Source organism: Danio rerio, chromosome 23 (assembly GCF_052040795.2).
Source record: "Danio rerio strain M-AB ecotype USA chromosome 23, GRCz13ab, whole genome shotgun sequence".
Lineage (NCBI taxonomy): Eukaryota > Metazoa > Chordata > Actinopteri > Cypriniformes > Danionidae > Danio > Danio rerio.
The window spans coordinates 43755566-43783501 of NC_141043.1; the positions used below are offsets into that span (position 1 = coordinate 43755566).

The window sequence follows — 27936 nt, forward strand, 5'->3', positions numbered from 1 at the left end:
GTTACACTCCGTTTGCCTTCGCGTTATTATTGCCAAAAAACTGCGGGGTTGATGCGTTTAAACGTACGCTGTAGATTTAAATATAGACAATTATTCACTCGCATATTTTACCTGGGCTGCAGCACACCTGATGTCGACATAGGCACGCGCTCGTAAGGTAAGATCGTGTGTGTTTAATATGTCTAATGCATTTTACTTCAATCTAGATGTGCTTGTCTCGGAAATCCTCATGCATTTTAATGCAATTGAAATGTTACTTCAATATGTCAGTTCCGGTTTAATCGCTTTAATGGAGATTAGCCACTTGTTTAAAGGCATTTAAGTGTCTATGCTGCTCTAAAATAAATGTATTTTATTCTATTTAAAATCGTGCAGTAATTATATTAAAGAATACATTACATTCTATACAAATTTAGGGAATTTTTATGTTTAATTATATAATTACACACATAATTAGTTGTGTGTGTGTGTTTGTGCATGATAATAACTATTACTGTGTCTTTCATTATTGTACTGAATGATCAATAAATAATGTAATTTATTTATTATGTGTAACTAATATAGCAAATGTTCAATATAAAGTATATTCAGGCTATTTTAAAACCTTAAGATAGAATTTATAATAGATTTTTTAAAGATAAACCTTAAGATACTGCTAAGAAAGTATTTTAATCTGTACATATGCTAGAAAAATAGCTGCGGAATACCTTAATTTGCAACTAAAAACAATGGAATCGCAAATTATATGACTAATTATACTAGATCTTCTTGTTTATTATAATTTAGATCTACATACATTCAAAAAAATCAGCTTTTTGTTCAAACAATGTGTGTAATATGCACTGAAACAACACAATTTTTGATAATTTTGGGGACAACTTAATTGTTTTATGTTCAATTAAGTTAAATTTGTACAAACAGTTAAGTCTAAACCTAATTGTGTTGGACAACATGAAGGAATAGCGTGAAACCCAGCATTTTTTTACAGTTTACAATACATGCTCAATGTATTTATATCACTCATAATTGTCAGACTATACAGTGGACTAATGGGCAGCGTTTTGAAAGTTTTATAACTTGGTGTATCTTATAGTTGAAGCATCTGGTGGTGATAACCTTGATGGTGATCATCCGTTTGAGTGCTGCGGCCTCAGATGTGGGTCGATGGGCATTTGTACTTACACTTTAAGCTCGTAGATCAAAAGGAATTAAAGCCTGACGGACAAATGCTGGTGAAACCTGCTGACACACGCGCACGGAGGCTTTTGTCTTCACCGGGGACTCACAGGAACTTTGCGCTGTTTATTTTACCAGAGCTTCATCTCTTCCATTTTGTGCTGCAAAATCATCTGTGGCCTCGTTGCATATGTTAAATAGCCTCAAAACATCTAAATATATTTAAATAACTATCTAATTAAAGATATAGTAGGATCGAAATTACAATTCTGCCATCATTAACTAACCCGTGACTTGTTCCAAACCAATTTGAGTTGTATTGTTCTGTTGAACACAAATGAAGATATTTTAAAGAATGTTGGAAACCTGTAACCATTGACTTCCATAGTATTTGTATTTTTTCTTATTATTAAGTCAATGGTTTTATTGAGGGAAATTTGTTCTTATATTTGCATCTTCTGACTTTCTCCTTAATAATATTCTTTCAGAGGCGCAAAATCTTCTGTGGCCTCTTTGCACATGTTAAATAGTCTCAAAACATATTTGGAGAGCAAATAAGCCATCTAAATATCTTTAAATTAACCATGTAGGCTTATTTCAAGATATAATAGGCAAAAAAATGACAACTCTGCTATCATTTACTCACCCTTGACTTGTTCAAAACCAATTTGTGTTGTATTGTTCTGTTGGACACAAATTAAGATATTTTGAAGAATGTTGGAAACCTGTAACCATTGACTTGCATAGTATTTTTTTTTTACTGTAAATTCAATGGCTTCATGGACGTAAAGTTGTTTTTTTATTTGCATATTCTGACTTTCTGCTTGATAATATAATTTCATATGTGCAAAATCATCTGCGGCCTCTTTGCACATGTTAAATAGACTCATTTGGACCACAAATAAGCCATCAAAATATCGTTAACTGTCTAATTTAAGGTGTAATATGCCAAAAATGACAATTTTGCCATCATTTACTCACCCTTGACTTGTTCCAAACCAATCTAAGCTGTTTTGGTCTGTTGAAAACAAAAGAAGATATTTTGAAGAATGTTGAAAACCTGTAACCATTGACTTCCATAGTAGTATTTGTTTCTATTATGAATGCAATGGCTTCATTGACATAAAGTTGATTTTATATTCACATATTCAGATTTCACCTTAATAATATTATTTCAGAAGCACAAAATCATCTGCGGCCTCTTTGCACATGTTAAATATACTCGAAACGTATTTGGAGAGCAAATAAGCCATCTAAATATCTTTAAATTAACTATGTAGGCTTAATTAAATGTATAAAAGGTCAAAAATGAAAATTCTGCCATCATTTACTCACCCTTGACTCTTTCCAAACCAATTTGAGTTGTATTATTCTGTTGAACACAAAAGAAGATATTTTGAAGAATGTTGGAAAGCTTTAACCATTGACGTCCATAGTATTTGTATTTTTACTAAGTCAATGGTTTCATTGAGGTAAAGTTGGTTTTTAATATTTGCATATTCAGACTTTCTTCTGAAGAATATAATTTCAGAAGCACAAAATCATCTGTGGCCTCTTTGCACATGTTAAATAGACTCAAAACATATTTGGAGAGCAAATAAGCCATCTAAATATCTTTAAATTAACTATGTTATTAAAGGTATAATAGGCCAACAATGACAGTACTGCCATCATTTATTCATCCTTGACTTGTTCCAAACCAATTTAAGTTGTATTATTCTGTTGAACACAAAAGAAGATATTTTGAAGAATGTTGGAAACCTGTAACCATTGACGTCCATAGTATTTGTATTTTTTTTACTAATTCAATGGTTTCATTGAGGTAAAGTTGGTTTACCTTTGAATATTTGCATGTTCTGACTTTCTCATTAATGATTTCAGAAGCATAAAATCATCTGCAGCCTCTTTGCAGGGTAAATGGACTCAAAACATATTTGGAGAGCAAGTAAGCCATCTAAAAATCTTTAAATTAACTATGTAATTAAAGGTATAATAGGCCAAAAATGACAATTCTGCCATCATTTACTCACCCTTGACTCTTTCCAAACCAATCTGAGTTGTACTATTCTGTTGAACTAAAAAGAAGATATTTTGAAGAATGTTGGAAACCTGCAACCATTGTATTTGTTTTTTCCTACTATGAAGTTAGTGGTTTCATTGAGGTAAAGTTGCTTTTATATTATAGAGCATTCAGACTTTCTTTGCTAACTGAAGTAGTCTTTGCTAATTCTACATAGGGAAATCATATTAGCAGCCAATGTTTATCAATATATACATATACAGTTGAAGTCAGAATTATTAGCCCCCCTGAATTATAAGCCCGTCTGTTTATTTTTTACCCCATTTTCTGATTAACGAAGAGCAGATTTTTTCAACATTTCTTAACATAATAGTTTTAATAACTCATTTCTAATAACTGATTTATTTTATCTTTGCCATGATGACAGTAAATAATATTTGACTAGATATTTTTCAAGACACTTCTATACAGCTTAAAGTGACATTTAAAGGCTTCACTAGGTTAATTAGGTTAACTTGGCAGGTTAGAGTAATTAGGCAAGTTATTGTGGGACAATAATTTGTTCTGTTGACTGTTGGAAGAAAAAATCTTAAAGGGGCTAATAATTTTGTCCTTAAAATGGATTTTAAAAATTTAAAAACTGCTTTTATTCAAGTCGAAATAAAACAAATAAGACTTTATCCAGAACAAAAAATATTATCAGACACACTTTGAAAATGTCCTTGCTCTGTTAAACATCATTTTGGAAATATATAAAAAAATAAAATAAAAAAAAGAGTAAAAAAAAAATCATAGGGGGGCTAATAATTCTAACCTCAACTGTATATATTAATATTGTTTTGAAGTCATACTTAAATGTGATTTTTAGACTGAATATCCAAAGTACAATAAAGGGACCATGTCACAAGTTGTCACAGTTAAATATGAATAAATGTGCAAATTCTAAAACCAACTTTTCCTCAATAATGGTTTCAGGTTTCCAACATTCTTCAAAATGTTAGAGGAATGTTATAAACCGGTAACCATTCACTTTCATTGTAGAAAAAAACACATGGAAATGAATGGTTACACAACTCCTTTTGTGTTCAACAGAACAAGTCAAGGGTGAGTAAATGATGGCAGCAGAATTGTCATTTTTGACATCATTCTTTAATTACATAGTTCATTTAAAAATATTTAGATGGCTTATTTGCGCTCCAAATATGTTTCGAGACTATTTAACATGTGCAGAGGCCGCAGATGATTTTGCGCTTCTGAAATTATATTATTAAGGAGAAAGGTGCCAGATGGGTTGTGGCTGGAAGGGCATCTGCTGTGTAAAAAACTTGCTGGATAAGTTAGCAGTTCATTCCGCTGTGGCGACCCTGGATTAATAAAGGGACTAAGCCGACAAGAAAATGAATGAATGAATGAATGAAGGAGAAAGTCTGAATATGGAAATATAAGACCAACTTTACCTTAATGAAACCATTGACTTAGTAGTAAACAATACAAATACTATGGAAGTCAATAGCTACAGGTTTCCAACATTCTTCAAACTATCTTCTTTTTTTGGGTGAACTAGCACTTTAAAAAAACCTATTAAGATAGCCCACATACACTATTTTCATGCAAAAAAGTAGCTTGGTTTTTATTTTAAAAATGATTATTATTAAAAAGGTTTTATTAAATACACCAAGGAGATCAGCGTTGGTTATATTTGTCAATGCATGGTAATTAATATTGCTATTTTCAGAAATAGAACGATTCAAGTTGATTTGCTTTTGTGTACTTATTGTCAGCCTATTCAATAAAAACATTAATATTTAATTACCCATTCATAAAGACCACAACTCCTTTGATTCCACTCCATCATCAAACTACACTTTTGTTTGTAAGACGTTATATGCTGTTCATTCATCCATTCATTCATTTTCATTCATTCATTTTCCTTAGGGGCTTAGTCCCTTATTTATCAGGGGTCGCCACAGTGGAATGAACCGCCAACTATTCCAGCATATGCTAATCCAATTTACCTATAGCGCTTGTGTTTGGACTGTGGGGGAAACTGGAGAACTCGGAAGAAACCTACATCAACACGGGGAGAACATGCAAACTCCACACAGAAAAGCCAACTGGCCCAGCCGGGCCTCAAACCACTAACTTTATTGCTGTGAGGCGACAGTGCTAACCACTGAGCCAACGTGTCTAATGCTGTTAATTAAATTAATATAAAAAAAAATATTCTTTGTTTGTTATGAATACACGCCCTCTAGTGGCGAAAATTACATACAATGTTCTTATATCAGTTATAATAGTTCCTTTAGCATAGCTTATGTCATTATACATATTACATGTGGGACCAGTCCCGCATACAACTGTCCTGTTTTTCCTAAGTTTGTCTCGGTGCAAAACGATAGGGCCTCTAAATAATGCACAGACGTAAGCAGGGCCTCTTCAGACAGGCTGATTATGCAACGCCACTGGTGAACTGACTTATATTAATTCTGCTTGCCTTGCACTCAGGTGTGGAATATGCTTTAGAGATGCTTCTCGCTGAGCTGAAAGAATAGCATAAGAATAAACATACGCATCTGTCAAAGAGTTGTCGGGTCTCTGTTTGGTGCATTAAAGGGAATTCAAACTTCAGTCACCAGTCAATAAAGATTTACATTTATCATCTATTAGCTCCTGATGTTATGGTAGTTGCTCTGAATTTGAGTATATTTTGTTTTAAACTACTATAAAATATTGTGTGTATTATGGTAAAAAATAATTCACTATCTTGCCTGGATATGCTTTGGTGGTACATTTATATGGTGTATTAGATGAATTGTGTTTTGTATTGATTCATTTTAAAATAAAAAGTAAAATAAAAGTTTAAACAAAATAAAGAGGTTGTTCAAAAGCCCCAAAAAAAATGAATTGAAAATGTACTTACTATTTAGTCCTCCTCAAGTGGTTCCGAGCCTTTATGTGTTTCTTTTTTCTATTGAACACAAAATAAGATGTTTAGAGGAATGTTAGAAACCGGTAACCATTGATTTCCATTGTGGGGAAAAAAACATGGAAGTGAATAGTTACACAACTTCTTTTGTGTTCAACAGAAAAAAGAAACTAAGTTTGTGGCTAGTAAAGAGTGAGTAAACAATGATGTAAGTGTCAGTTTTAGGCAAACTGTCCCTTTAAATCTGGAAGAAAAGGTATAAATAGTGTAATATAAAATATGGAAACATGACACACTGAAAACACAATGGTTTTGTTATTTGTCAATGCATTAACTCACATTAACAATGAAAAATGCATTTCTTACAGAATATATTCATCATACAATATATTTGTATATAATTATATATTAAATAACTTGTATTTAAAATAAATAATATATATAATAATATAATAAATAAATAAAATATGTATTTATTGGTATATTAACAACACATTGAATCATTGTTACTTCATTTTAGTTTACATTAAACTACATGATTTTGAGAATAATAGAGACTAATAATAATTATTAATACAGACCAGCCTGATCTCACAGGGAAACAAATATTTCACATATTTACATGTAAATATAATATATACCTTACATGTAAAAAATATACAGTTTATTTATTATGAGAAATACATTTTTCAGAATACATGTGTCATTGTCAGTCTTATTTAATATATTAATATATAGCATATTAGTATAGTACAACTTTAATCGATGTTGCTTAATTATAGTTCAGCTATATTAAATAAAGATTAAATTAAATGAAAACTGATTTAACAAAATTATTACACTATTAAATGAATACAGACCAGCCTGACCTCACAAAGAAATCTAAATATTTTACATATTAGCAGAAAAAAGTGGCTAATTTGTACAAATTAAATTGTATGAAAATGTAAAATCTTAAAAAGGAGGCAACCCCCCCCCCCAACCCAACTGTCATTGGGAGATGAGCAAATTATAACAAAATGAACAACTGAGATTGTACAAATTCATACCAATTACCCAGACAGACAGACAGACAGAGAGACAGACAGATAGACAGACAGACAGACAGACAGACAGACAGGTAGATAGATAGATAGATAGATAGATAGATAGATAGATAGATAGATAGATAGATAGATAGATAGATAGATAGATAGATAGATAGATAGATAGATAGACAGATAGACAGATAGATAGATAGATAGATTAATTTCGCACTGTGTGTAAGTGAGAGTCTAAGTCGAGCACTTTTTAAAACTGCTTCTGTTGTGTTTTCTGCTTCACAGGATAATCATCTTAGAACTAGCGCCATGGAGACGGTCGTTCACCTGATGAATGACTCTGTAGAGTTTTACAAATGGAGCCTTACCATAGCAGGTAAGGAGAGTGTACATTACACTGCAAATTTCAATTAGGGCTGCACAATTTATAAAAACCTATCGTTATCACAATATATACAATATCCATTTCACTGGGAAGTGCGTTAAAGGAAATTAATTGTGCCAAGCATTTGTGTGCTGCATGCATAGATTGTTTATCCAAATCTGACCAGTGAGATGGGCCTTTACTATCTTGATCCCTGCCTCTCCAGTAGGTGCTGTCAGGTGAACCTAGAGCTGAAAATAAATACTAATGCTAGGAGACAAAAGCCCCTTTCACCTTTCACACAGTGATACCGGTAAATATCCGTAAAATTACCGGAACGACTTTACCGGTAAATTAAAAAAAGTGCTGTTCACACAGGCAGGACGTTACGGAACTTTTCCATTCACACATCCATTCCAAAATAGCGGTAAATTCTGACATCATTAACCAGAAATGAGCTCTAAGCAGCTGCGCTTGTATTTGTAAACACTTGACTACATAACAAACTCTGTTTGGAAAAGTTTTGTGAACTACTTTGATGAAAACATATAGAGAAACACTCGCATATCGAGATGTACATAATATGTGTGTGTGTGTGTGTGTTGGCGCTTACCAGCTGCTTCACGTGCACACATGTCAGAGCTTGAAGGTAAACTAACAGCGGTTTATCGTAAGCATTTTATTGATAATTTTTAACACAGCTGGCATTAAGAAGGAATATAAAAACATTATCTGACTAACATCTAGCAGCTAAATGTGTCTGGAAAAATATTCAAAGGCTTTTATTTTCATAAAGAGCGCAGATGTGAATGTGTCTGAATGTTCTGATTGGCTAAAGTAGATGTCTTACGTCAGCGCGTATGTGAATGCAATATTTCATCTGCGTTCACACAGCGCAGCATTCCGGCAAATTACCGGTAATATTACAACTTCTCTTTCCGGAAAATAGACGGAACGAATTTACCGGTGTTTTCAAAAAGGGCCAGTTCACACATACAGACCTTTGCGGAAAATTGGCAGTAATTTTCCAGAAAGGTCTGTATTTGTGAAAGGGGCTAAAAAAGGAAAATGACAACCAATAGCTGTCAGTAATTCAGGGTGTTTTAAAGTCTCAATGTTTGAATCTTGACATCATTTTTTTTTTCTCAGAAAAAATCTAACTACCTGTTTGTTTTAGTTTGATCATTACATACTTTTTGTTTAAAATTGTTGATAAAATAGCTTAGCAAGTTAGCTATAGAGGAAGAAATATCATTAAGGCAACACTCAACAGTAATATCGCATTGTATGCGAGTATCGTGCAGCACTAATTTTAATGGTTAAAAAAATGTAAAGATGTTACAGTAAAAATCAGTATCATGTTTAAGTTTCTTTAAATAATAGGGTGGATAACCGTACATTAACTTTCCCAGAATTTATTTTTTTGTTGATATTACTATGGTTATTTTTAGGCTTTTTTTCCCCTCCTCAATTATGTACATTAGATTTTTATGTTTGTGTATCTAATTTTGATAATGTTTATTGCGTAACTTGGTTTTATGTGTGTTACCATTATTGAGTTGTTTGTGATGAGCATTGGAATGTGTAGATGTTAGGATTTGAAAACATTGGTAAACAATAACCCTATAAATGTGGCAAATAACGACCGAAATGCGGTAGTTTACCATAAAAATGTATGTAATGTAATGTAATTAATGTAAATTAATGTGTGTGTGTGTGTGTGTGTGTATATGTATATATATATATATAAATATATATATATATATATATATATATATATACACACACATATTAATTTACATTAATTACATTACATTAATTTACATAAAAAATAATTATATATATATATATATATATATATATATATATATATATATATATATATATATATATATATATATTTTTTTTTTTTTTATTTATTTATTTGTATTTTTTATGGTTTCTACTGTTTTTTTAAAAGGTAACTTCTTGGCAACCATAAGTTTAGTAAAAATAGTAAGAACAGTAAAAATTGCAATCTGAACATCTCTCTGTTTGAATGTCAGACAAGCGTGTGGAGAAATGGCCGATGATGTCATCTCCTCTGCCCACTCTGGGGATCAGTGTTTTGTACCTGCTCTTCCTTTGGGCCGGCCCTCTTTACATGCAGAACCGCGAGCCTTTCCAGCTCAGGAAAACACTCATTGTGTACAACTTCAGCATGGTGCTGCTTAACTTCTACATCTGCAAAGAGGTCAGTTCATTTCCTTCTTGTCAATCCATTTCAACCACTCAGACTTAAACCAGTCAGACATACAGTAGCTGAATAGAAGCATTGTGGCACTAGAAAATACTAGTGGTAATACAGGTGGACTAAAATACTAAAAAATGTATGGAACCAAGTAATTGAGAAGTCGTAATGCATTAAAGTGTACTCTTTTTTTTCCACACATTTTTATTAATTAGATTATTTATATTAATTTTATTATTATCATTATTAAGAAAAATACAAAGCAGAGCAAATTGTTTCTCAGTATTAAAGCTGACACCCCCTATACATGTTGTTTTAATGTCCTTCAAGGGGAATCAAGCATTAATTAGGGGGGTCAATCTCCCCAAACCCCCCTGGAATTCGCACCCTGTCTGCAACTAATAGTAAACTTATTACTATTGTTTGCAATTTTTTTTGTCCAGCATAAAATAAATATAGATATAGATCTCTCTCTCTCTTTGTCTCTGTCTCTATATATTTGAACCATTATAGGGGTGGACATGTAAATTTATTTATATATATATTTATATATATATGTGTGTGTATGTATGTATGTATGTGTGTGTGTATGTATATATATATATATATATATATATATATATATATATATATATATATATATATATATATATATATATATATATATATATATATATATATATATATACACACACACACATATATACAACAGTTATGTCTGGTTCTTGAATCTGATTGGCTGATAGCCATGATATATTTAAGTAATATCAGCACCCGTAAAGCCTCTTTACCCTTTGTGTATTATTCCACCCAAATACAGCCAGCAAAAAGCAGACACTACAGATCTAAAGTTTAAATGATGCTTGCTCAGCTGTTCAACTGTCAGCTTATGATTTGAATCCAACGCGGAAGAAAATAGTTCCTCATACAAAAGGGTTTTTGAGACTCTCCATGATTGATAATGTTTTTATATACACAATTATGCCGTTAAACTGTTGTATAAACGCAATATCACACTTGTAGCAGTGCGATATGGCTGTATATCGGCCTGCGGCCTCGTGCCAACGCACGCCTCCCACCAGTGCTGATATACAGCCATATCGCACTGCTACAAGTGTGATATTGCTCATATATATATATATATATATATATATATATATATATATATATATATATATATATATATATATATATATATATATATATATATATATATATATATATATATATATATGTAGAGAGAGAGAGAGGACTAGTAATTTTGCCTGAATTAATAATTATTAGTAATACAACAACTATAGTAATAATATAAACAAATTACCCAAAAACTAATACATTATACTACAACACACAACACAACTGTTTATATTAAATAGTTGACAAACAGAAGTTATGAAGAGACACATAGGCCCCGTTTACACTGCCAGTTAAATGTGACCCAATTCAGATTTTTTGCTCATATGTGACACAGATCAGATCTGTTCTATGACCGTGTAAACACGAGAAAAAAACGCATGCATTCGGATATTCAGAGATCGGTTTCAGGCCTCCTTCATATGTGGAAATAAATCAGATATAAATCTGATATGTGACAATGCGACTATCATGTAAACAGGCAGATCGGATTTATTAAGGCGTTCAATTCTGTACATCATTAAACTAGCTACAATGTGGTACGTCGTAGAAGGAAGAGAGTGTGTGGAGATACCGACGCGGTAAACAACAACAGAGGAAACATGGAGGAAAGTGGTCAGTCGCCACAATTTGCTCCCACCAGACCTAAGATCTCTCTCGTACCCACAAATTCCTCTGAATGGTTGGGGACATCATACAGCATACAAACCAAAAGCGCAAGCTACGATGACGGCGCTTTCCTACCTCCTCCGCCTCAAAATCATTTTAAAGTGGGGCGAACTTCGTGTTGTAACTTTTTGTCGCTATTAATACACGCACTGTGGGCTAAGCTACACATAGAACAACTTTATTCTCCCTAACAACACCAGTGCTGCGCACACAGGCAAAGGCTACATCTTCAACTACACACACACACACACATCATGGCCATACCATTACATAAACTGCGTGGGGGTAAATCTGAACTAAACCATTCACTGCTTATACTACACTTCGCATATTTCGCAGAGCTAAAAACTAGCCTTTATGTATGCGCGACATCGTAAATTGTATGGCAAGAGTAAACACATGAATAGGATATGGGTCACAATTAAAATAACATGTAAACGGACAGAAAAAAAACAAAACAGATATAGGCAACAAATCAAAATTGGGCATCAAGACCTGACCGTGTAAACAGGGCCATAGAAATGCACAGATTGTGTTTTCCAAAAGCTGATCAACTGTGTGAAATGAACCACTTTATCACAGACAGACTAACCTTGGCTTCAGCACATCTGAATAATGTCTGTGTGTTTTTCTGTGCAGCTGCTCCTGGGCTCCAGAGCAGCCGGATACAGCTACCTCTGCCAGCCTGTCAACTACTCCAATGATGTTAATGAAGTCAGGGTAAGAAACACAGTATGCTGTCTTCCCTTAGCTATCCGGATGAGGACATAACTTTTACAGGGTCTTTCAAAGTATTAAAAGTCGATAGACTAATTTAGAGAAACTAAAGGCCCTTTTAAAGTACTTAAAACCAAAATTTTACAAGGTATTACAATTTTACATCATTTTTAAATATACAATGTATAGTTGCATTGTAAAGTCTGCCAGAACTTGTTTTGAGAATATTCGGATGCTAATCGATAAACTCCTGCTTGTGGCGACAGCAGCCAATTACCTAAGCCATGACATACACTACCTGACAAGTCTTGTCGTCAATCCCAGTTGTAAGATCAACAAATAATAACTTGACTTCTAGTTGATCATTTGAAAAAGTAGCAGAAGGTCAATTTTTCTGCTGAATCATCTGTTGATCTGCATCCCAGTCATCACAAATACTGCAGAACACCTACTGGAACCAGCATGGACCCGAGATTCTCATAGAAATCAGTCAAGTTTGGTGAAGGAAAAATCATGGTTTGGGGTTACATTCAGTATGGGGGAGTGCGAGAGATCTGCAGAGTGGATGGCAACATCAACAGCCTGAGGCATCAAGACATTTGTGCTGCCCATTACATTACAAACCACAGGAGAGGGCAAATTCTTCAGCAGGACAGCGCTCCTCATACTTCAGCCTCCACATCAAAGTTCCTTAAAGCAAAGAAGGTCAAGGTGGTCCGGGATTGGCCAGCCCAGTCACCAGACATGAACATTATGGTGCATGACTCAGCTAAGATGAAGGAGGAGGCAATAAAGATGAACCCAAGGGATCTTGATGAACTCTGGGAGTCTTGTAAACGCTTTCTTTGCCATTCCAGATGACTTTATTAATCAGTGATTTGAGTCATTGCAGAGATGTATGGATGCAGTCCTCCAAGCTCATGATGGAGTCAGACACAATATTCATTCTGTTTCCACTGCAGCATGACTTTATATTCTATACTGGACATTATTACTTTTAAGAGACTAGATTTTTGTCTAAGCAAAGTCAGACTTACTGTCCTAATGAATTAATTAAAAATCAAGGCATGATCATATTTTATTTCAGTAAAATAAGTGTAATCTAGAGGCCTTTGCCTTTCATTTAAACCACATCTGAGAGAGAAATGATTAACTAGTAGTCAAGTTATTATTTGTTGTTCCTAAAACTTAGATAGGCGACAAGACTTTTGTCAGGTAATGTAGTAGGAGGTTCGATTTAACTTAACGCCCAACAGAGTTTCATGACAGAACTTTATATACAGTTTTCTTTGTTTCCATCATTCTGAATTTTGTTGCATTGATAAGGAGTTATCAGAAACTGAAGCCTGGTTTATACTTCTGCACGCTGTTTGTGTTCTTCTGCAATAACACTTCCGAAACACTAGCTGGCAGTAAGTATTTATGTTCCTCTGTGTCGAGTTTTTTCGCTGGTGTTTTGTTTTTTCTGAACGCTACCTTAATGTTTAAGTGGCTTAAATTTGCTCATTTTGAGGCGTGAATCCGCGAACGTGCAACAAATTAAATCATAAGGTAAACACAAAACAAAAGTCTTCTTCTGGAGCTCCTTCACGGGACTCGACACTTGTAAACACTCGCTCCATCAGTACCAAGCTGACCAATCACAGAGCTTGCACTACGCATCGTTGCGTTGTGTAGTTAAATATTGTGAGAGGTGAGAGGCCACGGCGAGGGCTATGTGTCCACACATAGGCTGCACCAAAGCATACGAGTGCGCTTGACGCAGAAGTATAAATCAGCCTTAAGACTCTTTAGATGTGCCTTCGTACAGTTAGAGTTAAGTAATAAATACTCGAGTTAAAATGTCACCAGCTGAAACTTGGAGTTGATGAGGTTAGGAAGGAGTCTTAATTTTTTTTTAAAGGTATTGAATTTAACTCTATGATTCTTTTTTTTTTTTACCTCTTTACCTCTGAAAGATGTGATTTTGTTCATCTGAAGTAAAGTCTTCCAGGTTTTAAAACCTGCCAAGGACTATATATATATATATACACACACACACACACACACACACACACACACACACCAACACACACACACGCATATATATATATATATATATATATATATATATATATATATATATATATATATATATATATATATATATATATATCCATATTTATACAGGTAAATATTTTTTGCCTGCATCATTTCATTTTATTACACAACTTTGTTTGTAAACTAATTAGATTTGCTTTCTTTGCATTTATGTATTTCTCTGGTTGTAACCAACATCTGGTGAAGTCAACAGTTTCAAGTGAACGGCACCTTTAGAAATAAGTTTTCTGAGAAAAAATATGGGAAATCATGAAATTCAATAGGGTGTGCGATCTCTAACAAGACTGTACACATTCTAATTCCAATGACTGTACAGACTAGCTCACTAAAACGATCTTAAAGACCATTAGTGCTCAGCAGGTATTTTACAGCTGTAAGGAAAAGGGAGAAAGTTGAGATCAAGGCTTAACTGTAATCAGATGGCTGGATGGCTGAATCCCCAGAAACGCGTCCAGTGACGTGGGTTAGAGTTTCCTCATGCTGTTGTGTTGGCATGAACCCTCACCCTCATTGGCCGGCTGGGTTTTGGCTGGTTTGCATGAGGACAGTGATGAGGTCAGGACTCTCACCACCCGCAGGCCACGCCTCCATCCTCACGGTGCTGCAGGAAATGGATGGAAAGAGCTAATTAAATGCAACTGCATAGTACAGATTGTTGGGACAAACTGTCCTGTTGGCTTGAGAAAAACTTAACGTGATGTCCGAAACGGCTTTGTAAATTGGAAGAAAGGAAAAGAGGAAGGAAAGGGAGAAAGAAAAATGGAAAGAAAGAAAGAAAGAAAGAGGAAAAGAAAGGGAGAAAGAAAAAAGAATTAAATTGAATTAATCTTTAATTCTATAGCATTTTTACAGTGTGGATTGTGTTAAAGCAGCTTAACATAGAAGATTATAGTAAACTGAAACAGTGTCAGTCCAGTATTCAGAGTTGAAATTCAGTTTAGTGCAGTTCAGTGTGGTTTAATATTCACTGCTGAAAGTCCAAACACTGAAGAGCAAATCCATTGCTGTGCAGCTCCACGAGTCCCAAACCAAGCAAGCCAGTGGTGACAGCGGAGAGAAACAAAACTTCCCCAAATTGACAAAAGTGAAGGAAAAAACCTGGAGAGAAACCAGGCTCAGTTGGGCAAGACCATTTCTCCTCTGGCCAAACTTCTTGTGCAGAGCTGCAGTCTACATGCCGGAGGCTGGAGAACGCTGGATATCCATCGTGGAGAACTGCAGGTCTGAGTAGGTCACCGGCAGGTGTTCAGGCTGGCCTACAGGATCAATGCGTAGAATCGTCTGTCACTAGGGGTTTTCAGGAATCATGGTCCAGAATTATGGATACCTTGGCATCATTTCTTCACAGGTCTGGGATCGCATCAGTGGCGCTGCATAAACTCTATGGGCCTCGGGAGGGGTATCTTCAGGTGGAAAAAGAGAATAAAGAAAATGAGTGTAGCTGCTGTTCAGTGTATTTAAACGAGATGCAGAAATGAAGTGTTATAAATGAAACTAGTAGTTATATAAACGAACATGCAAAGCATATGAGCATATGCATTAAGACAGGAGGAGTGTGTCCTACAGTTGGTTGTTAAGCCTGCTCACCTGCATGAAGCATACTCATGCATCATGCTGTAATGTGATGCATTGCTTTACTAAAAAGATAGGTCTTTAATCTAGTTTTGAATTGGGAGAGTGTGTCTGAGCCTCGGACATTATCAGGAAGGCCATTTTAAAGTTTAGGAGCCTTAAATGAAAAGAATCAACCTCCTTTAGTAGACTTTGCTTTTCTAGGTAATACCAGAAGCCCTGAGGTTTGAGATCTTAGAGTGGGTTGGACTGTAGCGAGGGAGAAGGTTGGTTAGATAAACAGGAGCTAGATTATTTAAAGCTTTATAGGTAAGAAGTAATATTTTTAGTAAGCAACACTAAAAAAGAAGAAAGAAAAGGAAAGGGAGAGAGAAATAGAGAAAGAAAATAGGGAGAAAGAAAAAATTAAAAGGAAGAAAGAAATTAAGGGTGCTTTCACACTAGCACTTTTGATCCGCACCCGGGTTCATTTGACGCCAAAGTATGGTATGTTTAGCTAGTGAGAACGTGTCTTCTTAACTCAATCGTACCCGAGTCCGCCTGAAAGAGGTGGTCTGGGGTACGGTTTACTTCTAGTATAAATGCAATCGTATTAAATAAAAGAGGTGGACCGACAACTGTACAACAAACTTTAGTTTTTATAACGTTCATTCGTGTGTGTGTGTGTGTGTGTGTGTCTGTGTATCACCTACCTTGGTGACAAACGGGACTGACTCTGTGCAAACAGTGAAAATGTCTGCTTGTCTCCACCAAAAACTACATTTTTAATGTTTTTGTGTCAGACAAACGCAAGTGGATCTTTGTATTTGGGTTTTGGTAACAAAACCCAACGATTCAGTAAAAGCAGAATGTGGCCGTCACCTAGCAACAGTTGTACACAAAACAGTAGCGTGATGATGCAAGACTACCAGGGTTCAGAAGGAAAAAAGATAGTGTGAACACAAACCAATAAAGAAGGTGGCAAGGGGTACATTCAAATTTGGGTTTGGTCTAGGCAACTGAACCAAGTGTGAAAGCACCCTGAAAGAAAGAAAGAAAGAAAGAAAGAAAGAAAGAAAGAAAGAAAGAAAGAAAGAAAGAAAGAAAGAAAGAAAGAAAGAAAGAAAGGGGGAAATCAAAAAATGAAAAGAAAGAATGAAGGAAGGAAAGGAAAAAGAAAAAGAAGGATGAAAAGGAGAGGGAGAAAGAAAAAAAACAAGAAAAAGAAAGAGAAAGGGAGAAAGAAATTATTAAAGGAAGGAAGAAAGAAATTAAGGAACAAAAGAAAGAAAGAAAAAAAGAAAGAAAGAAAGAAAGAAAGAAAGAGAGAAAGGAAGGAAGGAAAGGAAAAAGAATAATGAAAAGGAGTAAAGAAAGAACTAAGGAAAGGAAAACGAAAAGGAAGGATGAAAAGGAGAGGGGAAAAAGGTAAAAAAGAAAGAGAAAGGGAGAAAGAAATTATTAAAGGAATGAAGAAAGAAATTAAAGAACAAAAAGAAAGGAAGGAAGGAAGTAAAGAAAGAATGAAGGAAGGAAAGGAAAAAGAAAAAGAAGGATGAAAAGGAGAGGGAGGAAAAAAAAGAAAGAGAAAGGGGGAAAGAAATTATTAAAGGAAGGAAAAAAGAAATTAAGGAACAAAAAGAAAGGAAGAAAAAAGAAAGAAAGAATGAAAGAAAGAAAAGAAGAAGGAAAGAAAGAAAGAAAGAAAGAAGAAAAGAAGGAAGGAAAGGAAAAAGAATAATGAAAAGGAGAGGGCGAAACAAAAAACAAGAAAAAGAAAGAGAAAGAAATTATTAAAGGAAGGAAAAAAGAAATTAAGGAACAGAAAGAAAGAAAGAAAGAAAGAAAGAAAGAAAGAAAGAAAGAAAGAAAGAAAATAATGGAAAGGAAGCAAAAGAAAAGATAAAAAGAATGAAATTAAGGAAAAGTATGAAAGGAAAAGAAGAAGAAAAAGAAAAGCGAGAGAAGGAATGAATTCAAGATAGATTTTTGATTTTTACAACACACGATGGAAGATCATCCATAGCTTAATAAAAAGAAAACTAGCAACAAATTGTAACTCATATTCCCTTTAATTGTATGCTTTCTATTTAAAAATCTTCTGACAGAATTCAGCACATGGTAAACATTTTGCTAACTTGCTTCTACTTGTACTGCATGTACAGATTGGCATTTTGCTACCATGTCTTACCAGTGTGCTAACATCATGCTGCTATAACACTAGAAAGTGGTTCAATGAAGTCAACATTTAAGTTAAATAAATTTACTTGCATCAAGTTTGTTTTTTATAATCATATAACCCCCATTTTGTGCATATGCCACATTTATTAATGAGTTCCCAGATCTGTAAAAAGAAATTAAGATAATGACTGATAGATATGTATCTGGTATTTCTGCAGATAGCATCTGCTCTGTGGTGGTATTACATCTCCAAGGGAGTGGAGTTTCTGGACACGGTCTTCTTCATCATGAGGAAGAAGTTTAATCAGGTCAGCTTCCTGCACGTCTATCACCACTGCACAATGTTCATCCTGTGGTGGATCGGCATCAAGTGGGTTCCTGGTGGACAGTGTGAGTACACACATAGACACACACACGTTTGTTTTTGTGAACTGCGGGGACATTACATAGGTTTCCATTGTTTTTATGCTGTACAAACTCTATTTTCTCTTGCCATAACCCTAAAACCAACCTCCACAGGAAACTGTGTGCGGTTTTACTTTTGGTTTGGTCTGGTTTATAAGCTTTTTGAGAAATAAGGATATCAGCATGTCCTCATATTTCACTACCTAGTCATGTCATTACACAGATTTGTGTCTTGATATGTCACAAATAAATAATTGGCTATACAGCTCAAATTAAAAGTACAAAAAAAGTTTTTGTGAGAGATCCACTGACAATATGTGAATGAGCTACACACAGACACAGCAGCTAATTTTCAGAATGTCTAACGCGATGCATAAACCAGTGCAAATTAGGTCGCTAACAAGCAGAGCTGAAGATAATAAGCTCTATGTAATCTACTGACAACATAGATACAAAATGGGTTAAGACATGCTTTTTTCAGCAAATACCAATTAGGTGATTTATTTAAATACTATACTCTGAATAATTTAGCATCTAGAAGAGCAACTCCTACAAGTGCATTAGGTATAAGATCAGCACACAAATCTGCATTATTTTTGCTAATATTTCTAGAAATGTCTTTGGTAAATCCCGACAGTAGTTACAGGTTCTAACTTTACCACATTTTGCTCACATATGTTCATAAATATTTGGCCTATAGGTGCAATGTACATATAAAAACAGACAGACAGATAGATAAAATGACACACAGACAGAAAAACAATTCTACAAAAGACAGACAGATAGATGGACAGAATGACAGACAGATATAAAAAGAATGATCCGAAAAACAGACAAAGGGACAGATAAATAGAACGACACAGATAGAAGACATAATACAAAAAATAGACAGACAAAACAGATAGAAAAATGGATAAAAAGATAGACAGACAGATATAGAGATAGAACAACAGACAGAAAAAATAAAAAAAAATAGACAGATCCATAGAATGACAGAGACAGATAAATGGATAAAAATTACAGACAAGACAGATATATAGATAGAACGACAGATAGAAAAAAATTATACAATAGATAGATAAACGATACAAAAGATGGATAGAAGGACAAACACAGGCACAAAAATATTCAAAAGAAAGACAGAGAGATAGAACGACAGACAGATAGATATAACAGCAGACAGACAGATATATATTAAGAGATTGACAGACAGATAGTTAGAAAAAATATATACAAAAGATAAATAGATCGACAGACAGATGGAAAAGAATAGATAGATAGAATGAAGGACGGACGGACGGACGGACAGATAGATAGATAGAACGACAGATAAAAATGATAGACAGACATATATAGAACAGACAGACAAAAAAACACAAAAGATAGACAGAATGACAGATAGAAGAAATATACAAAAGACAGACAGACAGATAAATAGATAGATAGATAGATAGATAGACAGACAGACAGACAGACAGACAGACAGACAGACAGACAGACAGACAGACAGACAGATAGATAGATAGATAGATAGATAGATAGATAAATTATATATAGAACGACATACAGTTAGAAAAATGATTAAAAAAGACTGAACGACACACTGAAAAAATGATAGACAGACATATATAGAACGACAGAGAGTTAGAAAAATGATAAAAAGATAGAAAGACATATAATAGAACGACAGACAGGCAGAACGATAGGCCGTTAAAAAAATAGATACAAAAGGTAGACAGATAAGACGTATAGATAGAACGACAGACAGATTGAGACAGAGATACAGACAGGCAGATTGATAGAAAAAACTATACAAAACCTAGACAGATAGATGTATAGATAGAACGACAGACAGACAGACAGACAGACAGATAGACAGATAGATAGATAGATAGATAGATAGATAGATAGATAGATAGATAGATAGATAGATAGATAGATAGAACGAAAATGAAAGACAGACATATGTTAGAATGACATGGTTATAAAAATGATCAAGAGACAGAATGACAGACTGAAAAAATATACAAAAGACAGACAGAAAAAAGATACAAAAGATAGACAGATGAAAGATAGAAAAAAATGATACAAAAGGTTGCCAGATAGATACACCGACACAGACAGACAAACAAATAAATGGATAGATAGACAGAAAGACAGACAGACAGACAAGAGTTCTGTATTTTGCTGCCCAAGCAGAGAACCTGAAACAAAGGATGAGGAGATTTAAGGAAATGAGAGGAAAGGTTAGAAGAGCTTAGGGGGATGTGGAAGGGGTCAAAAGGTTTGCCTGGGTACAGATGGTCAGTGGGTTAATAAGGAGGAAAAGGTGAACAGAGGATAATGATCTGACATGGGTCTGTGGAGGACTGGGCTGGGGAACTGTAATCCTGAGTCTCAACCAATGTTGCTGACGCTTCCAAACATTTCAAACTTGCTTCTCTGTGTTTAATCATGTTGACTCAGAGATAGTTCACCCAAAAATAAAATTTACCTCAGCATTTTCATTCCGTCATGTGGTTTTCATCCTTTATGAACACAAAAAAAGATATTTTAAAGAATGTTGATGCACCCATTGACGTCCATAGTAGGACAAAAAATTATTATGGTAGTCAATTGGTGCTAGCAACCAACATTTTTCAAAGTATCTTCTTTTGTGTTCAACAGAATAAAGAAACTCAAATTGAAGTGAAGGGTGAGTTAATGACAACATTTTTAATTTTTGGGTGAACTGTCTCTTTAATTAATATGAAGCATGAAGTGAATGGCATCTTGACGTAATTCATAAAACTTTTTAAGATTACAATAAATCTCCACACAAATATGACTGTTGTCCATGTTTCATAAAAGAGTCTCATTGTCTTAAAACATACCATGATCTTCTTAATTTTGAACTATCTTGTTGGACCACCATATTTGTTGATGTTAATCTAATTAAATCTCCTTCTTTCTTCACAGCTTTCTTTGGCGCAACGATTAACTCAGGCATTCATGTGCTGATGTACGGCTACTACGGCCTGGCAGCGTTTGGCCCGAAGATCCAGAAGTACCTGTGGTGGAAGAAATACCTCACTATTATTCAGATGGTAAAATTAACAACACACATCTCTACTAGCTGGGCGAGGCAGTGGCGCAGTAGGTAGTGCTGTCGCCTCACAGCAAGAAGGTTGCTGGGTTGCTGGTTCGAACCTCGGCTTAGTTGGCGCTTCTGTGTGGAGTTTGCATGTTCTCCCTGCCTTCGCGTGGGTTTCCTCCGTGTGCTTCGGTTTCCCCCGTGTGCTTCGGTTTCCCCCACAGTCCAAAGATATGCGGTACAGGTGAATTGGGTAGGGTAGGCTAAATTGTTCGTAGTGTATGAGTGTGTGTGTGAATGTGTGTGTGGATGTTTCCCAGAGATGGGTTGCAGCTGGAAGGGCATCCACTGCGTAAAAAATTGCTGGTTAAGTTGGCGGTTTATTCCGCTGTGGCGACCCCGGATTAATAAAGGGACTAAGCTGACAAGAGAATGAATGAATGAATGAATGAATGAATGAATGAATGAATGAATGAATGAATGAATCTCTACTAGCTCATAAGACTAGAATATCAGAAAACACCTCTGACTAGCTGAAATACATTTTTGCAGGAAAAATTGCTGAATCAACTGATTTTTATTGTTATTAGCTCACACAGCTCAAGATACACGAGTCAAATTATTCTGTTTCAGTTAAATTGAAATGTACAGAAGTTTGAATAAATAATTATAGGAATGTTTTAAAAATGCAATATATAGGTAAAATACATTTTACATTGTAACATGGATATGGAATAAACATGGATGATAAATTATAGCCACAAACTGCAGTTATCAGACACAACAGAGGCTAAATTCAATTCTTTTTTTTGGGAGTTCAAGTTTCCTGGTTGGTAGCTCTGCAGGAGCAACGTAGGTTCGAGTCATTTACTAATTATTTTCAGCAAAATGGTTAACGATACAGTAAAAAGCTTTTAAATGTTGTTTAGTTTTTAATCACAGCTCTGCCAGTGAGAGTGGTTGAGCTAAATCGCATCAAATGAAAAGCAAATGAGAAACGTCTTGAAAATTCCCTATTACTAAATGTCATTTAAAACCCTAAAATCTTCTTTGTTCATCTTCGGAACACAAATTAAGATATTTTAGATGAAATCCTTTAGCTCTCTCATCCATCATAGACAGCAATGGTCTGGAAACATTCAAATATATTTACGGCCCAATCCCAATTCTACCCTTTAGCCCTTCCACTTACCCTACCCTTTGTTTTGCGCCATTACGTGAATCCGTAGGGGTGTCCTAATTCTATTTAGCTTCAAGGCATAGGGCTAAGGGGAAGGGCTAAAAAGCCCATGAAATGTAGATCTTTCAGGACCACACTTAAAACCAAGGGGTACAAATATTTCCCTGAATAAACCATCTATAACAGCAGCATGGCTGCACCCGGAAGTCAGGAGATGCACAAATTAGTATTTTTTGGCATTATTACGAATTTTTACGACAAACAAGCACGTTTTAATAAATTTATAAAAAGAGTTAAGGCCTGTGCACATGTTTTTGCACGTTTTTTGCTTGCGTTTTCTGTCAACATCTAAAGCCTCGTGAATAAAAGGCGTCAATGTGATTGTGCACACCAACGCGCCAAACAACGGGCGCAAAAGCGTAATTAAAAAAAAAAAACGCTCTTTTTTTGTTTGTTTTAATGCAACGAGCTGCTAAAGTTACAGTAAACAGCACTTGGAGGCAAAACTGTCAATGTGAGCGCACATTGTCGAAGATACCCAGAGGCGATATGAACGTTTAGCTGCTTATTGCTCTGTGAACAATAATCATTTCTTCATCGCTAGAGCTGCTGCTTGAACCATCTATACTTGATCGAGTCACCAGTAACTTTAACAACAAGCGTGTGAACTTCCTCTCCTCCACTTCTTATGTGTTACAAGCTGGTGTCAGTAGCTTAAAGTTGTGTAGCGACATCTAACGTCAAGCAGTGATTTTCAAAATCGCTTGGGTTTGAATGTGGAAACACGTCTCGTAAAATGCTGAAGATAAAAGCAAACGAAAAGCTTCCCGGTGTGTAGGAGCCTTTAGAAAAAAAATGCTATCTATATCTTCGCTATCTATAATCCATATAAGAAGTCCCACAACATACTTTCACGTGCAGCCATTATATGGCAGTGGACATTTCGAAACGGGGTGGGGTCTTGTTGGGTTATAAATGCATTTGTTTTTATAGTTTTATAGTTTCCAAATAACAACATTGTTTGGCAAAATTCACGTAGGCTGCATCGGAAGTCGCCTACTACTCAAGTATGTACTACATTTGAATTTACTACACGACCTTTAGAAAATTATGTTCTTGTCATGGATGATTGCAAGAAAACGGACCCAGTTGCAGCAATGAACTATACAAAAGGGGTTTATTGACAGAGTAAGGCACAAATAGACACACAAGAGGATGACAAGGTCCAAATGGTAGGGGTAACAACACAGTGAAGCCAGTGGTAGAGACCACTGAAGATGGTACTAAAATGAACAGCCAGCCAGGAGTAGGAGCAACAAACCAGAGCTAGATCCAGGAGCAAGCCACATAAACTCCAGACTGGCAGACCAGGGAGGTCAGGACACGGGATAGGACTGAAAAATTACAAGACACAAGACAAAACAGCAAACAAGCAGCAATATTATACAATAAAATAATCAAACTAAATCTAAAAATAAAATAAAATATAAATACTAGAGAGAAAGACTGACTTGAGCAATCTGATAAAAACAAAACTGAATAAAGACTTCGAGGATCTTAAAGAGAGTAATTAAACAAATCAAACGATTACTAATAATCAACTACTTAGAAGACTGGGACTTACAGAAAATGGAACAATGGATCTAAGGATAAAAAAAAGAAAGTAGTAGCTACAAATAAACAATAAATAGACAAGTGAACTAGAACAGACAAGACCAAAAGCTCAGTGAAGATGCATTGCAAGGAGACAAGACAAGCTCACATGGAACGAACCAGCAAAGAAATGAGAACACACAGCACATTAGCAAAGCACACGAGAGACAGGTGAAAACAATCAGGATGACAAGGTCTAAATAAAAGGGCGGGGTAACTGAAAACAAGGAGGAAAGACAAGAGGAGCACATGGCCAACACAAATTAAAGGGTCACGAAACACCATAACACATTTTTTTGAGCTGTTGACAGTCGTATATGTGTCCCACACTGCTAAAAACACTATTAGGACACCTATATTTCACTAAAAAGTGTAAATTGGTTGTTTTTGCGTTATTCCAAGCAAATTCGTACTTCTGGTTTGAAACGAATTTTTGAAGCTGCGTCACGGTCATGAGATAATAGCGTTGTATTCCAGCGTGCAGACTGGACGTCTGTGCCAGAGTGTGTCTTATTACGTCTTACAGTGTGATGCATTAATGCATGAGTAAGGCTTGGTTCAAACCAATCAGCGCGCTCTATTGGGCAACTTCATTAATATTCATTACTGTGTTTAGACGGCAGAGACGCCACGTTGTGTTGGCAAAACAAGCATGAAGTGTTGCTTTTATAGTTTGCTGCAGTTAAGTTTCGTTTTCATTTTCTCTCTGTGAGAGCTCAGAGTCACGTGTGGATTAACAGTGTACGCGACGCTCGACAACAATAAATTACGTGTCTAAGGAGGAACATTGTTTACCTGAGAGCTGTTCTCATCTGCAAACGCTGAGATCTGGATTCGCTTGTAGTATTCTCTTCATAAAGACGCGGCTCTAGTTGCTGGTAATTGTCCTGTCTCTACAGATTTGGTAAGTGAGCGACCAGTGCTCTTTGTTTATTCAGTTTGTTCGTATCTAACAAACTATTGCACAGAGTGTAAACACGTTAGCACCACAACCAAACTTTAACCTCGTGTAGGGTTTTACCGCATTTAGTGACCGGAATAACACACGCGGCTTTCTGACGCTACCTGCCGTGTGTATCTAAGTTTCTGGGAAATGCAGAGGTTTTTTTTCTCTCATTCGCCGTACGGTATCAAACATTGCATGAAAAATACACGCTTAGAGCAGTTCCTCGAATGAAATATCTCGTTTGTCACGAGGGGCATGAATGAATTCCCTGAATGAAAGAGCCAAACTGCAGTTAAAGTCCACCATTTAATCATTTGGCAAATAATTCGACTACAGATGTCCATGTAGGTTAAACACCATCACTTTCTACTGTGTGTGTGAATTTTGACTCTGAAACTCAGCGCGCCCAAATAGACACTCCCACACCATCCCACTTTTCTTCCTCCGACACTCCCCCTAAACAGAGCTGGACACGCCCACTTTTCTGACTTTTTCCAAAGTAGAGGTGTGAAAACACCCTGCTGAAACGAGGGGGTTTCATGGCTCTTTAAGACATGCAATATAAGCAATGTAAATAAGGACAGGACAAACAGGCAAACATTAAACACTGACAGGACAGACAAGACTGTCAGGTCAGGACCATGACAGTTCTATATAGTATGAATGTGAGTAGTATGAATGGAACTCGGACGTACATCATTTGACCTATCCGTGTCAGTTGCATCACCCCATTCATGAATTCTCTCGCATGGAACCATGGGATAGCGTAGCATCCATCGGATGCACACTTCAGAGTTTCACCAGAAGTAGTAGGACATTCATGTATTTCTCTCCTACCGTTTGTTCGAATACTATAGCCGCCTTTCCACAGCACACAGACCGGAAGCAGCGACAGCAGCGTATTGTACTTATTGCAAAAGTAAAAGTCATGAAAAGTTGCACACACATCTGCTACATACCTATTTTGCTTTGTTTTCAGATCCAGTTCCACGTCACCATTGGCCATGCTGCTCACTCTCTCTACACGGGCTGTCCATTCCCAGCATGGATGCAGTGGGCTTTGATTGGCTACGCCGTTACATTCATCATCCTGTTCGCCAATTTTTACTACCAGACCTACCGTCGCCAGCCACGTCTCAAGACAGCCAAATCCGCAGTTAACGGCGTCTCCATGTCAACCAACGGCACCAGCAAGACAGCCGAGGTCACGGAAAATGGAAAGAAACAGAAGAAAGGAAAAGGAAAGCACGATTAAAACGAATCTTGGATGGAGATAAACCATTACAGACTGTTTGGTAGTTGTAAAAACAAAACAAACATGCTGATTGTATTTCTGGGACAATAACCACATGCAACGTGATTTTCTAAGTCATCGAGCTGCTCGTGACAATCTTTATAATCTAAAATGTCCCTTATGGTATTCCAAATCATGAAAGCTAATTACTTGGCGATGTTTAGTTATCATCTTTGTTGGACTTTTCTACAGAATCATAGTTGCATATGCTTTTTTCCACAAACCTAGCTTCATTTATTTAATGTTATATTTATTGAAAGATTCCTACATTCAGTAAATGGCTCGTCTGGATGTTTTTCCACCTGTTTCAGCGGCAGTCAGAATTCTCGACACGTTTGGATCCTAACAAACGATGTTCGTTATTCGAGATACGAAACTATTTCGCTAATTCTGTTTTCTAATTTCGTTTTTGTTAAAACAATTATTAGTATTATTGTCTGTTTGATCCTTCATTCGTAGCGAAACAGTAGTGTTTAAAAAGCCCTGGTTACTATTAGCACGAATAGGCAACTTTTAAAGTGGGAATCCAATTGTACCAAAGAAAGTCTAAAGAACATTTGGTGGCTTTATAGATCATGTTTAATTTCATTTCTTGTATCAAATGCATTGCTAAAATTGCATGCAGTAATGATGGTGTCACGGCTTCATACTCAGGTAGTTTCACAAACACACTTGTATATATGATTTACGAGGACTCTACATAGACGTAATGTACTTTATACTGTAAAAACTACATGTTATATGGCCTTACCCTACCCCTAAACCCCACCCTCACAGGAAAAGTGAGAAAATTAATGTTTGAATGTCAAAAGGCCTCATTAAATATTAAATTTAAGCGCTTTGAATTATGGGGACAGTGTATGTCCTTGTAAACCAGATTAATAGAGTACAACTAGGTCTTTCCGATGTCATTATACAACTTGTGTCCTCGTAATACACATAGACAAGTACACACACACGCGTCCTAAATGTCTATCCGGGTATTGCTTTGTGTACATATATGTAGCTTTATATTGAGTTTTTGCAAAAGTCATATTGCATTACACTACACATATTGCATTATGAAGTTTCCTGTGATTATGAAATCGCAGGACAGGTGGTAGACCGCTCTAAAATCCTGTTTGAAAACTGCTGTATATTTTCTCTACGAGTACTGTTAAATTCACATGGGAAATACGCAGGATGTTCTCGTGATTTGCAACGTCAGTGTACCTCTTAATAAACATTTATATCAACTGATACAGGACTGAATGAAATAAACAGGATGTCAACCTCAT

At 35.6% G+C, this 27936-nt stretch overlaps 1 protein-coding gene across 1 annotated transcript; it reads left to right on the forward strand.

Moving 5' to 3' along the window:
- On the forward strand, positions 1–27936 carry elovl4b (ELOVL fatty acid elongase 4b). Its single transcript, NM_199972.1, is given in 7 exon segments — positions 1–157; positions 7448–7538; positions 9572–9759; positions 12199–12279; positions 18327–18498; positions 21472–21599; positions 26345–27936. Coding segments are annotated over 6 exon segments (912 nt in total). The 5' UTR covers positions 1–157; positions 7448–7471; the 3' UTR covers positions 26621–27936.